This window comes from Lynx canadensis, chromosome E1 (genome assembly GCF_007474595.2).
Source record: "Lynx canadensis isolate LIC74 chromosome E1, mLynCan4.pri.v2, whole genome shotgun sequence".
NCBI classification, from domain to species: domain Eukaryota; kingdom Metazoa; phylum Chordata; class Mammalia; order Carnivora; family Felidae; genus Lynx; species Lynx canadensis.
Genome location: NC_044316.2, coordinates 23,460,967 through 23,475,307, shown reverse-complemented (window position 1 = coordinate 23,475,307; position 14,341 = coordinate 23,460,967). Strand labels below are relative to the sequence as shown.

Genomic DNA, 14,341 nt, shown 5'->3' with positions numbered 1-14,341 from the left:
TCCATTCTCTCTCATTTCTGAGATTCCAAGTGCATGATATTAGATCATCTCACTGTATCCCGTATGTCTTTTATGCTGTTTTGCTATGTAGCAAGTCACCCCAAAACTCAGTGGGTTACTTAGGACAGCAACTGTTTCATTTGCTCACGATACTGTCCTCGTCTGGGCAGTTGTTCTTCTGCTCTTGCCTGGGGTCATTTGTGCATATCATCATCTAGTAGTTCAAGTGGGGCTGAATGGTCTCACTCAAATGTCGGGTGACTTGTGGTGACTGTTGGCAGGTAGGTCAAGGGTGCCTCGACTGGAACAGCTTATTTCTATAGCATGTGGCCTCTCATTCTCCAATGTGCTAGATCAGGCTTCTTCAATGCAGTGTTCCAAGACGGTGAGGGCAGAAGCTCCAAGGCTTCACAAGCCCTAGGCTCTAGAACTTACACAACACCACTTTTGCCACATTCTAATGGTTTAAGCAAGCCACAGGGCCAGCTAAGACTCAAGGGGTGGAAAAAGAGATGCCACCTCTTGATGAGAGGAAAGGCAATCACATTGCAAAAGGATACATACAAGGATGGGAGGAGTTATTGCGGCCATGTCTGCAAACAATCTACTATGGTCCGCCCTCTGGCCACAATAATTCATAGACCTCCCACATGCAAAATAGACTCACCCCCTCCCAAGACCCCCAAAGTCATCCAATCATGGCATCAGGCTTGACGTCCATTTTCTCATGAATCATGTCCAGATGCGAATAAGACTCCTTGGGTGCAGCTCCTCAGGTGCAGTTTCTCTTGATCCAACGATCTGGGAACTAAAAAGACAAGTTATCTGCCCCAACACCCCCACTATTTAATGTTGAGATGGGGAAAGGATAACCATAAAGGATAATCCTGTTCAAAGAAGAGAGGATGGGAAGTACACAGTGGTCACTGTTCCACAGCAACTCTGAAGTCCAGATGGGTACATGTCAGGTTCCCTTACTCTAGGGGCAGGGAAATTTTTCAGGGTCTTGTTCTGCTCCCTGGCAGTGATTTTCCTAATCCACGGTGCATGGCTCTCCTTTGTTCTTAGCTATGCTGTCTGGGCTCCTGGCTCTGCTCTCTGACAAATTTCTTTTCATTAGATGTTTACAGCTGAATAGCTTTCTCACTCTGCTTCCTGTTTATAGGAAATTGAAGACCCACAAGGCTCTTTGAAGTTTGAACTACCTCTGTCCCTTTTAGGCCCTTTGGTGTAATTATCAGTACAAGTCCATTGAAAACTTTGTGGGCTTCCTATGAATCACACTGGGGGATTTACTCCTTGCCCCAAAAGATACATCCATAACTTTTCTGCACAGATATCTCTATACTTTGGGCATATCAGGCTGCTGTGGGATAACACCTTTAAGATTCTTTGAAACTCTTTCCTTTTAGCTGAGAGGATAATCCACCAGGTAGTGTCTTAAATATCTCTAAGCCTTAAAGGATCTCACAGCTATTCATGACTTGGCCTTTACCCTGAGGTCACTTTTTACTTTGAGGATCTTTTTACCAGATGGAGAGACTGGGAATGAAAAAAAGTTCTGTTTTCAAACTCAACAAGTTTGAAACACCGTCTTTAGCTCATCTCTCTTATTATTCCTTAGCGTAAGTAACCAGAAGGATTCGAGATACTTTCAACATTCTGTCTAGAGATTTCCTTAACTAGGTCCATGAGTTCATTAAATACATTCTCTATTTTCCAAGTTACCTCAGACAATTTGTTCCATCATTACAGAACATATGCTACCCTTTTTTCCAGACCCTACTAATAATTCCCTCACTGCCTATCCACCATTCCTCCAGTCTTCATTGACAATCTCCACCATTTCCCCAGCCTCCATGTATGAGCCAGTCTTAAAGCCAATGCGACATATTTTACTTTTTGTTATGGCAGCATCACACCTTTAGGTATCAATTTCTGTGGCAGTTACCCATTGATGCTTAACAAACCACCAAAAATTTAGTAACAGGACACTGAGCATTTGATTTGTTTACAGCAATTGACTGGGGCTCAGTTGGGTATTTCTGTTGATCCTGGCCAGAAGCTACTAATCATGCAGCTGTAGTCATCTGACAATTTAACTGGGACTGGATGGCCTAACAGGGTCTCACATTCATGACTCAAATGTGGTGCTGACTGTCAGCATGTAGGTCTAGGAAGTCTCAGCTGGGACAACTCCTCTCTACTTCATGTGGCCTCTTTTTCTCCAAAAGGCTAGACCAGGCTCTTCACTTGTCAGTCTGAGGCTCAATTCAAGAGGGCAATGGCAGAAACTACAAGACCAGTTGAGGTTTAGGCTTCAGAACTTATACAGCATTTCTGCTACATTCTCTTGGTTAAAATAAGTCACAAGGCCAGCAAAAATTCAGAGTGGGAAAAAGACTCTCTTTCTTGATGAGAGGAGAGGCAAAAATCATATTATACCAGGGTGTGTATAGAGAAATAGGAGAAGTTATCATGGTCATCTTTGCAAATGATCTCTCACATGCTCTTTTCTGTATTTTTCATCCTTTTGTCTCTTCATGCTTTAGTCTGGATTTTCTTCTGAGCTATCTTCCAGTCACTAATTCTCTCTTCAATTGTATCTAATATGCTATTAAATTCCTCTACTGACTTCTTAATTATAGTTATTGTCTTTTCAGCTCTAAAATTTGTTTCTTCTTTATAGTTTCCACTTTTCTGACAAAATTCTCAATCTTGTCTTTAATTTCCTTGAAAACATTAAGTATAATTACTGTAACATCCTTGTCTGATAGATCCATTATCTAAACTCTCTATGGGGTCTTTTATACTGACTTTCCTTTTTCTTGATTTTCAGTCATGTAATTTGATATGCCTGCTTACCTTTAAATGGCTATTTGATACCACATTTGAAAAATAAATAGAAATAATTTGAGATCCTGGATATTATTATATTTGCTTCTTTCTGGTGGTTAGTTACACCAGCAATCCTAGAACTCCTTGCTTGAATCAAAGGTTGAGTATTTTGAAGCTGAGATTTAATGCCTGTGTGGGTTGGTCTATTTCCATTTTATTTTTACTCCTAAGGTATAGTTCCTTCAAGATCCCAACCTAAAACGGGAAAGTTTCCCAGGGCACCCTCCTTAGAAAACCCTGAAGTCTAAGTTTTGTCCTTTTAGTCTTTTAAGACTGTTGAAAACTGCAATCTGCTTTTCAACTGCTTCTTCTCAAACCAAAAGATATCGCCAGGGGAAAAGTGGCCTTAAATGCCACCTCCCTGGGTTTCCTTCTTCTCCTATACCTTAGCCCCATAATTCTTTACTAACTTGAAAGGTTTCTAATGCCTTGAAATAGATTTGTAAAACAATTTTGTCCAGCTATTCTAGTTTGTTCTCAATGGGAGGATTTGTTTGCTATTTGGTTAATCATTATTGGAACTTAAGGACGTTCGCATAAAACTTCCTAATCTTAGTGTTCTAGATTCTTGAACTATTTGATTCCATGGTAATAAGCAGTTTCAAAATACCTAAAGGAGTTATACTTTTAAAACTTAACATGCTTTTTCTTTTGCCTCTAAGAGTGAAAGTCCTTTCCTTTAGATCCTGTGAGGCACTGATCTTCCTATAAATTCAGGTAAACTACAAAAGGAATGTAGGGTAAAAAGGAAAAAGAAGGGTAATACTCAAAATCTGACATTCAAAACAGGATAATGCAGTAAAACAATGGATTTATCACTTTTATCAGTTTGCTGTTTAATGTTGTTTGCTTTTTAAAGAGGGCAAATAGAAGGTGGCCAGAGACACTAGTAAAAGACAGTAGAAAGTAAAAAATGCTGGGAAAAATAAGAACAGTGGGAAGCTAGGAAAGTGAAAGCCCAGAAGGTGTCCAATTTTCCTTTTTCTGACTCATCTTTTTCTGGTAGGAGAAAAAGAAAGTGAGTCAAGTATGTGAGGGTAGTCCTCGGGCAGGAAAGAAGAGACTTCTGTCTCCCAATTATTTAAGATTCTGAAAAGAGATCATTTATTTGGCCTCCACAACTAACCTGTAGTATGGCCACACCAACATGGCTGCAAATCAGAGGGTTAGGCAGAGATCTGAAGCTCAGCTTTCCTAGAAAATCCCCAATGATAGAATGTAGACCTGCCATAGGGTTCCTGTGCCAAGGTGCAGTGGCCATGCAGCACAGACGAGGGTGCAGGCTGCTGAGCTGGCCAGGTAGATGGGACATACAGCATAAACTCTGGAACCTGCAGCCACTTTGAACTGAAGTGAAGTAAAGCCAACCAGAGAGTCTGAGCCCAGCCATGCAAGAGCATCCAAATCAGGAGCTAACCACATAATTTATCTACAATGCCAGCAAAAGAGAAACACAAAAATGTCGAAAGGCATTGTGACTCTTTCGTATCACTATGAGGTCCTCTGAGCCACAGGGATTATATAGGTGTTCCCATATAGGAAGACTTTTATATTATGGAGAATAACTACTGTTTGAATCACCTTATTGAATAAAACCTTACACTGAATTGAACATTGCTAATAAGCAGGTAGGAGCTAGGAGAAAGACTAGCGTACTTACAGACAAAATAAAAAATTACATATTTTCTGGACATCCATATCATATTATGATTATTATCTTTTATTTTATGGAGGTATAAGTGACATACAACATTAGTTTTTGGTGTACAACATAACAGATTGTAGATATAGTGTGAGTTAAATCATGTATCTCTGATATACATGTAAATTCAAGCAAACAAAAACAACTTGTATTCTACCTGTCTGAAGAGGTTAGGGAAGTCATCTGCATTGTTAACTTTTCTGATTCCTTTCCCTCCTCCTCCTTCTGAGGCCTTGATCATTACTGGATATCCAACTTCCTCTGCTGCCTTCAAGAAGAAAGAGAAAAATGGAAATAAGAGTAGTAATAACAGGGAAGGAGAAAACTGGCAGTTTCTCCCTTTAAGAATGCTGCCATTGGTAGGTCCAAAAGTAGTAAAATAGAAAGGTCCTGAAGACATACTATTAGGTGGGGGGGGGGGGGGGGGGGGCAGTAAAACAATATTCGTAGCATTAGGCTGAACCAAAAGAAATGGCCTTTTTTGTAGGTAAAAAAGTGGTCGAATATTTGCAATTTCATATGGTTCAATGTAAGACAATCCTGTGTAGGCCAAAAGCAAAATAAAACTGTATGTTTATATATAATTATGTATGCTTTCATACACCCGCATATGTGGGTGCAAAAAAAAAAAAAGGCTAGAATATACAGCAGTGGTGATAAAAGGAAGATAAATAGATATACCTCTACTTTTTACTGTATTTATTTCTATATTATTGGAATTTCTTATAGTATGCAGGTCTTCATGTTTTACCTCTAATTTTTATTTTTAAAAAAGGTATAGGTAGTCAATGGTCTCAGTACAGTTTCTGACAACATAAAATATTCAACAAATCAGAACTCTCACATATCCAGAAATTATTTTCTCACTTAACTTTTTGTAAAAGATAAAAATAACAAGACACTGAAATATTTTTTTTAAGTTTTATTTATTTATCTGAGAGAGACAGACAGAGAAAAAGAATGTGTGCAAGCAGGGGAGGGGTAGAGAGAGAGGAGAAAGAGAGAATCCCAAGCAGGCTCCACACTGCCACTGCAGAGCCCAATGTGGAGCTCAAACCCATGAACAGCAAGATCATGACCCAAGCGTTAAGTTGGACACTTAACTGACTGAGCAACCCAGGTGCCCAAATATTAATAAAATTAGTTAGAAAATTTATTTTCAAAACATACTCTAAATGCGGTTTTCACATTTACAACATTGGATAATGATCAGGTAGCAATTCTAAACTTTCTGAAAATTAATTATATATCCATTAAGTAGGGAGCTGGTTAAATCAAGATATGCCCATCTATTAGAATACAGTGCAATTGGGGCGCCTGGGTGGCTCAGTCAATTGAGCGTCCGACTTCGGCTCAGGTCATGACCTCGCGGTTCGTGAGTTCGAGCCCCACGTCGGGCTCTGTGCTGACAGCATAGAGCGTGAAGCCTGCTTCCGATTCTGTGTCTCCCTCTCTCTCTGCCCCTCCCCCACTCTCTCTCTTTCAAATATAAATAAACATTAAAAATTAAAAAATTTAAAAAAAGAGAATACAGTGCAATTATTAAAAAGGATGAGGTGGCTTTTATATATAGTGATGTGAAAAATGTCCAGGCAGTATTGTTATGGCAAAAAGTAAAGGGGGTAGGTAGAAGTTAACCAAAATTTAAAATAACTAAGTCATTCCTTTGTCAAAACATTCCAGTGATTTATGGTTTACATTATAATAAGATCTAAAATTGTATCAACAGGGGCACCTGGGTATCTTAGTCAGTTAAGCGTCTGACTTCAGCTCAGGTCATGATCTTGTGGTTTGTGGGTTTGAGCCCCACTTTAGGCTCTGTGCTGATAGCTTAGAGCCTGGAGCCTGCTTTGGATTCTGTGTCTCCCTCTCTCTCTGCCCCTCCTCCACTCACACTATCTCTCTCTCTCTCTCTCTCTCTCTCAAAAATAAGTGAACATTAACAAAAAAAATTTTTTTTAAAAACAAACAGCATGATGAAATAGTGTTGGCAAAGAAAGGGCTATCACTGGGTGATAGGGATCAAAGAAACAGCCACGAATGTGGAAAAGACTTAAAAAAAAAATAGGGTAGTCCACATGATATCAGTAAGAAGGCAGGCCTTTTAAGAAAATATGAAAACTCTAGGCACAGGTCATCTATTTAGAATATTTGCAAAGAATTAAAAGAAAAATTTTTAATATTTATTAAAAAAAATTTTTTTTAATGTTTATTTATTTTTGAGAGAGAGAGACAGAGTACAAGTGGGGGAGGGGCAGAGAGAGAGGGAGACACAGAATCTGAAGCAGGCTCCAGGCTCTGAGCTGTCAGCACAGAGCCTGACGTGGGGCTCAAACTCACCGACTGCAAGATCATGACCTGAGCCAAAGTTGGACCTTTAACCGAGCTACGCAGGTGCCCCAAATCTTCATTTATTTTTGAAAGAGAGAGACAGAATGTGAGCAGGGAAAGAGCAGAGAGAGAGGGAGACACAGAATCCGAAGCAGGCTCCAGTCCCTGAGCTGTCAGCACAGAGCCTGACGCGGGGCTCAAACTCAGGAACCGTTTGATCATGACCTGAGCTGAAGTCGGACACTCAACAGAATGAGCCGCCCAGGCACCCTATAAAGAATTTTAATCTCAGGAGGAAAATGCTTATATAATATAAAGTAGGAAAAGAAAAAAAGGATTACTAAACTATATATAGAGAATGACCTTAATTTTATACTTATCATAATAATTATAAATATGGGAATCTATTAATAAAGATGATCACTATAGGATAATAACATATACTACGAATCAAAAACAGGTCAAAAGAAAATATATGAATGTGTTATGAATATGTATCTATCTCTGGATGGTGGGTTTATCATCATCTCTTTTCTGGCCTTCCAAATTTTCTACCAGAAATTTTTATGTTTAAAATTAAGACAAGGAGGGGCACCTATGTGGCTCAGTTGGTTAAGTGTCCAACTCTTGATTTCAGCTTAAGTTCATGGGTTCAAACCCCGTGTTGCTGTCAGCACAGAGCCTGCTTGGGATTCTCTCTCTTTCTCTCTCTTTCTCTCCCTCTCTCTCCCTCTCCTCTGCCCCACTCATGCTCTCTCTCTCTCAAAATAAATAAATAAACTTAAAAAATAAATAAAACAAAATTATGACAAGGAAAAAAAGGAATTTCAATTGACAAGCAAAATAGCTAGTTCTTTACAAAGGGCTTCTACTTTTGCAAATTATAGCAAATAGAGTATGAGATTGGCAATTCAATTAGAAATATTAATTTTATTAAGGAGATTAAAAGACAACGTGAAATGCAAACAAAAGAGGAAAATTAGTTGAGCATTCAGCATTTTTCTTGAATTTATAACATATAATTCAAACACAAGTATTGTGTTTTTCTAAAACAGCCTCTTTCATCATCTACTCGGAAGCATAACTGACACTTCCAACTATTTAAAAAGTGAAAGGGGAAAAAACTGAAGAGAACTTATAAAAGAAAGAAAAGGCAATGTTGGAGAAAGGATCTCTTTTTGTTTGGGTTCATGTTTCCAAGAGGATGGACTGTAATCAGCCTCTCTTGGCTCCCACCCCCTTCCCCCAAGGGAAAAAGAACAAATTATGTGATTGGTCACTTTGGAAGGAGGAACTGAGCATGCACAGCTCAGCCTCTTCCCCTTTGGGATCAGCCCACTGCGCAGAGCATATGCTCTTTGTCAGCTCTCAGTGATACAAGAAGCTGAATGGTAAAAGCTCTATCTCTGGAGAGGAACATCTGTGGTTATTCAGCACCACCAGTACCCAGTGAGTAAGCATATTTAACTCTGACGTTCGGTTTACAAATCTGATTGTTGCTAAACACATAAGCCATTTCACCAACATCTCTATTCATAATAAAGCTGACATTTCTCTATCTGCCTGGCTTCTTGGTTCTGAATTCAAGCAGGGCAAATGTGTGTTGTTTGTTGCCCCCCACCCCACAAACACACACATACACATAATAACAGGTAGTACAGTAGAGAATCAGTATTTTCTAAAAGCTCTGATTTAGCCACCTAAGAAATGTTCTGTCCAGGTGAGGGCTTACTTCACAACAAATTTATTTTTGTTAAATTTAGGTCACTTCCTTACTCTATATATCTCCTGGTCTTACAATCCCAATGCCATCACGGGTGCATATCATGAACCAGGCTTCAAATTAACGTTTGTGACTACAATCAGTCAGTTGAAAGACATTACTCTGTAGTTAGTAACCTACCTTCAGCCCATCATCCACATCCTTCACATAACCTTTTTGATATAATTCCTGGGGAACATTTAAGATACGTTTTGAAAAATCATTTTCCTGCCAGTCCACACGAAGACCTGTAATAGATAACGGTAACTTAAAAGCTGCTTTAAAAGCTTCTGTTTTGTAAATGTTCTGCTATTCCTTCTTTAAAATGACCTCATATTTATCCAAAATTAAGGATATGTGAGAAAAAAGGATGCCATAAAACCCTCAATTCTCAGGGTTAGCAGTATTTAGCTCTAGAAGACCTGACAACTTGGGTTCTTACCTTGGAGGAAGCCAGGAGAGCTAATAGGGAGCAAACTTATAAAAATGCAAGAATATACAAGACTGAAAAAAAAAGCATGTCAGACTTCTCACAGCAACTCAGCAGGCAAAATACCTTCAATTTGTGTGTTCAGGCCTGCTCCGGGGCCAGAGGTCTGGGAAATAATTCAATCTTTATGAGCCCTTGGAAATGGAAATGGCGGTTTTATTGGCCTCAGCAGAGTCATGATTCCATGCTCCCTGAATGTCCCTGTACTCAGCCACAAGGGGTATGCTATAGCCTCTCCATTCAAACGAGAACAAATTCAACCTTTTATTTTAAACTGTTTGACCCAGCAGGTCTAGAGAGGATATTGCAATCTCCCTGGAGAGCCAGAGTAACAAGAGTTCAAATCTGTTGGGCCTCAAGGCAATGGTCGTTCCCATTTGAAAGACATTTTAGTTTGTTGTTCCCTGTGGTTGAGTACTAAGCAAATTTATATTGTTTTTAGTTATAATGATTCACATGGCACTCTTAAAGGGATTTGTCTAGTATAAATCATTTTAAGAAAAATTTTATTCTTCTGTATGCCCAAAAGAAAGGTTGACTACTGCCCTCATTTGCTGCATCAAGGGCAAATGAGAGTTTGAATTAACAGCCAAAGTAAATAAATCATCAATAGATGGTAGGTTGACATGAAGAAAATGATAGTAGGCAAACATTTGAGTAAGTGGGTTTTTCTTAGTGAACCAGGTCTCCTGCCAGGCAGGTTCAAAGACCTAACTCTGCCTAAGTCCATCTCTGATGAAGATTCTAGCCTGCCCAGAGTAAATCCAAATCTACAGAACCATATGAGTTTTCCCAGAGTTTCCTCAAATTCAAATTAAATCTCAAGATCATTTAAATCACAGTTTAGCACATGTGTAACCGGTACAAAATTTATACTCCTAAGACATGATAAAATCACAGGTGTATAAATTAGCCTAGGAGATATAAAATACCATAAATCAACCTGGATTTTATTTCTTATCCTGAAGAATCCAAATAACATTTTAAATAACCTTAAGACCCAAGCCACAGTCCCAAATATCCTACTGAACTTTTCTGCACTTCAAAACACAAACAAGAAATACTTTCTTACCACTCCCACTCCAGGGAAGAGTTGGGATACCAGCAGTTTGAGCCACTATGGAAGATGCAATCTTATCCCCCAAAGCCCACATGGCCTGGCTTGGAGGACCTAAAAATAAGAAAAGAACCCTGATTGTAACGTTTTGGCCTCATTTCCATCACATAGGTTTCATCTTTTATAGAATTATTTTTGTATTTGTCTGGTCTCCCCTACATCATATATCATGGAGATCGTGAACTTGATTATGGGGATTACTGTGTTATGACTCATCTTTGTACTCTTTATAGGACTTAATGTAATAAGCTTTTAGCATACAGTGAGAGTTCAGCATGTATGCTGAATTAAATTCCTGACAAATCTAACTCTGATTTTATCATTGTTTATGATCCAATTTGACAAGGTTATCAAAGTCCTTTTTTTTTTTTTTTAAGCAATCTTAAAATAAAGGACTTATAAAATTTGGGGTTCAAGTCTGAGATATGCCCTCCTTGGTCTTAGGAGAATCCAAAAGGAAGATTTATCATTAGTAAACATTTATCTCTTTAGAAGATTTCTCTCTGCCAAAGGAAAGCAGAAAAGTCAGAAGAAAGAGCTCTCACTTATAGGAATATAACTTATATGCTTAAATGTGAAGGTGCTGATTCATATTTAAGGGCACAGTCCTAGGGCATCCTAATATTCAATGATCTCTGCTACACAAAAAGAGGTCCTTTCTCTACATATTTTCTTAAGGTTAATGCCAAGTTTTAAAAAGCCAGTGTTTTGGAAATCAGAGCCTCCTCCATATCTCACAGAAAAGAACCCGAGGACAGAAAACACAATCAAGATGAAGAAAGATAAGTAGGATGTAAGAAATGAGGAAGAGGTATGTGGAATTTGAGAAGCTTAACAGAAGACAGTGGAGGAAGGGAAGGGAGAAAAATAGTTTCAAACAGACAGGGAGGCAAACTATAAGAGACTGTTAAATACAGAAAACAAACTGAGGGTTGATTGGTGGGGGAGAGGAGGAAATGGATGATGGACACTGAGGAGGGCACTTGTTGGGATGAGCACTGGGTGATGTATGTAAGCAATGAATCATGGGAATCCATTCCCGAAGCCAAGAGCACATTGTATACAAGGGATGTTGGCTAACCTGACAATAAGTTATATTTTTAACAAAATGAAGAAGAGAAAAAAAAGAAATGAAGAGGGTTACTCTGAGAGCTGCTGATTGATGAAAAATAAGAGCCCAGTGCATGTTAAACAGAAGAAAAGCAGAATATAAAGTGGAATGTGGGCAAAACTGACAAAGAGAACCAGAAAGACAGGAAGAGTATGTTAGAAAGGTTTACCCATGAAGGCGATGCCATTTTTCAAAAGAAGTTCTGGGAGCTTGGGATTCTCAGAAGCATGACCCCAGCCAGCCCACACTGCCTATAAGGGAAGATAATATGATTCTTTCTTAAAATTCATACTAAAATAACATGATAAACTGTACTACTCTCTACCAAGACTGGCCCCACACAATGAGGTACAATAGCTCCAGAGCTGCCTAATGCTTTAAGTCGGCAGAAGCTGAATTACTTGATTCTTGGCAAACTTTTTATGGAACAAGAATAAGCAGTCCATTGTGTCAAAACCTCTGTAAAGAGGTCAAAACCAAGTTGAGGTTGATATTAAGATCCTGCTAGTCTTGTTACTCTTTAGGAAACTCAATTCATAACCTTTCCACTATACAGAGCCTTTTCTAGAAATACTAGTTTTCTTTCACAGTTTCAATTACTTTGGCCACCCAACTCCACATTTATATTTAGTGGTTATACTGCTATATATAGAGATATAAATCTCTAGTTTTGTTGTTTTTTTTTTTCTCTCTGGGCTTAAGTACATTTATCCTAAACATCCTAACACAATAGGGAAGAAATAATCTATTTCTATACTACCATATTCTCAGCTAAGAATATTCCATTGGAAATAGGAACTTTTATTTACTTGAGATAGTTTGAAGGTGAAATGGATAGTATAAATAATCTCTGAAAGACCCTTACAGACCTTCTGATTGTATTATGTTTATTTTTGCCTCATTCATTTTTTCCATCTTTCTTTTCCCCATCTGTTATACCCCTCACAAAAAAAGCTTTATCAATTTTCAACAAAGATGCTTTATATAAAATTTAAAGTTCTTCTCTGGATAGCCCCCTGTGTCTAACTGTAAAATGGCTAAACTGGTTTGAAAGGACACACTGGCATCTCTTACTTGTACTGGGATCCTTTTAGCAATATCAAGAATTAATTCCACGTTTGCATAGTTGTTGTTGTTTGGTCCTCCTGGCACCGGCACATAGTGATCTGCCATCTTAATGTATTCTGAAAATGCAAGCAAATTAATAGAGAATACATGCTTTATTTCCAGAAATAGAACAGAGCACAACTACATAAAGGACGATACCATCACAGTTAACGACTGGACAAACTGCATTAACGAGGTAAGTCCCAGGACATTTAGTTAGAGGCTCTGACTTTGTTAAGTCATGGGTACTAACATGCTAATCTGGTATTCAGGAAGCTCTTCTACTCAAACAACAGCTCTCAAACATTTCACTATGTAACCTTTTTGAAGGGCCTTTAAGACCTCTCTATCAAGGATGATATGTCACTTAGAGACCCCTGTACAATTATTTATTCTGATAAAAAGTTTTAGCCCTAACATCCTTTATCTTTAACTTGCACTGTACTCTGAGAAGCCCTTTTCCTGATGTCGAGCTGTGACAAACTGGGAAAGAGGGCAGAGCCTGAAGGGTTTGTGGACTGGCTGGACAGGAAAGGTTAGTTACTGGCATATACCAAGGGCTTGACAAGACTTTATCTGGAATGTTGGAGATAATAGGTATTTGAAAGACACTTTTGAAAGATAACTTCTGGGGCGCCTGGGTGGCGCAGTCGGTTAAGCGTCCGACTTCAGCCAGGTCATGATCTCGCGGTCCGTGAGTTCGAGCCCCACGTCAGGCTCTGGGCTGATGGCTCAGAGCCTGGAGCCTGTTTCCGATTCTGTGTCTCCCTCTCTCTCTGCCCCTCCTCCGTTCATGCTCTGTCTCTCTCTGTCCCAAAAAAAATAAATAAACGTTGAAAAAAAAAAAAAAAAGATAACTTCTTTCCCTCCTTACATTTTTTTTTGCTCCGTATTCCCTTTCAAATTTGTCACCTGATGTCTCTCTCTTCCTATTCCTGGCAATAATGGTAGAGCAGCTACAATGTGCAGTAAGTATATTAAGCAGTTTATATATATTATTTACTACTCAGTAATCCTATATATGATAGGTATTATTGGCGCCTAATTTACAGGAAATTGGCTTGGAGCAGTCAAATAACTTGCTCAAGTTTATTTATTAGCATTCCTTCTATCTTATTCTTAATTTTTAAAGGTTTTACATCCTTCTAAAAAAAATTCCATTCAAAGTAAGATGCAAAAACCTATAGTTCGTTCCAAATAAAAACAGGTTTATTGTTCTCTTTGACTACAAAAGGAAAAACATGTTAATTATTTTTAAAAAACTATAATGTATCAGGATGAAATAATACCATTTAACAGTCAAAATCACCCATTGCCCCACCACTCAAAGATACTCCGATATACTATGCTCCGATATACTAGAAATCATCAGTTGTTAACCAATTTAACAATATATTGTGGGTACCTTCCCCTATGTGACATAGAGATATATTTAATATATATTTAGTATTTTATATATATTTAATATAGACCCAACATTTCAATGGATGCCTACCATTCCACAAAGTAACAATAATTCATAATTCATTTAACTACTAACTTATTGATGGGCATATAAGTCATTAATAATTTGGAAAATATTAAAATAATAGAATGATGAATATCCTTACACTGCTGTCCAATTATACCCTCAGGATATAGTCCTAGAAGTAAAACAACTAGGTCAAAATGTATCCACATCTTCAAAGACAGAACCATGTTAGACTCTCATTAGCAACATGGATGACAAATTGTCTGTACTCTCACCTATATTAGGTATAATCACTCTTTTAAATTTTACCAGTCTTATAAACTTTAAAAAAAAATCCCCGTTTACTACTGTT

General features: G+C 38.2%; 1 protein-coding gene across 8 annotated transcripts in view; it reads right to left on the bottom strand.

Moving 5' to 3' along the window:
• ACACA (acetyl-CoA carboxylase alpha) overlaps positions 1 to 14,341 on the bottom strand; it is a 274,923-nt gene that overhangs the window by 173,376 nt on the left and 87,206 nt on the right. For 7 of the 8 annotated variants that reach the window (XM_030296955.1, XM_030296959.1, XM_030296958.2 and 4 more), the window contains 5 exons: positions 12,486 to 12,595; positions 11,581 to 11,662; positions 10,256 to 10,354; positions 8,835 to 8,941; positions 4,758 to 4,868 (listed from right to left, as the gene is read on the bottom strand). In XM_030296955.1, the coding sequence (XP_030152815.1) occupies positions 4,758 to 4,868; positions 8,835 to 8,941; positions 10,256 to 10,354; positions 11,581 to 11,662; positions 12,486 to 12,595 (509 nt within the window). Of the gene's footprint in view, positions 1 to 667; positions 1,953 to 4,757; positions 4,869 to 8,834; positions 8,942 to 10,255; positions 10,355 to 11,580; positions 11,663 to 12,485; positions 12,596 to 14,341 lie in introns of those variants that run through there. The other variant, XM_030296966.1, reaches the window with a different exon arrangement.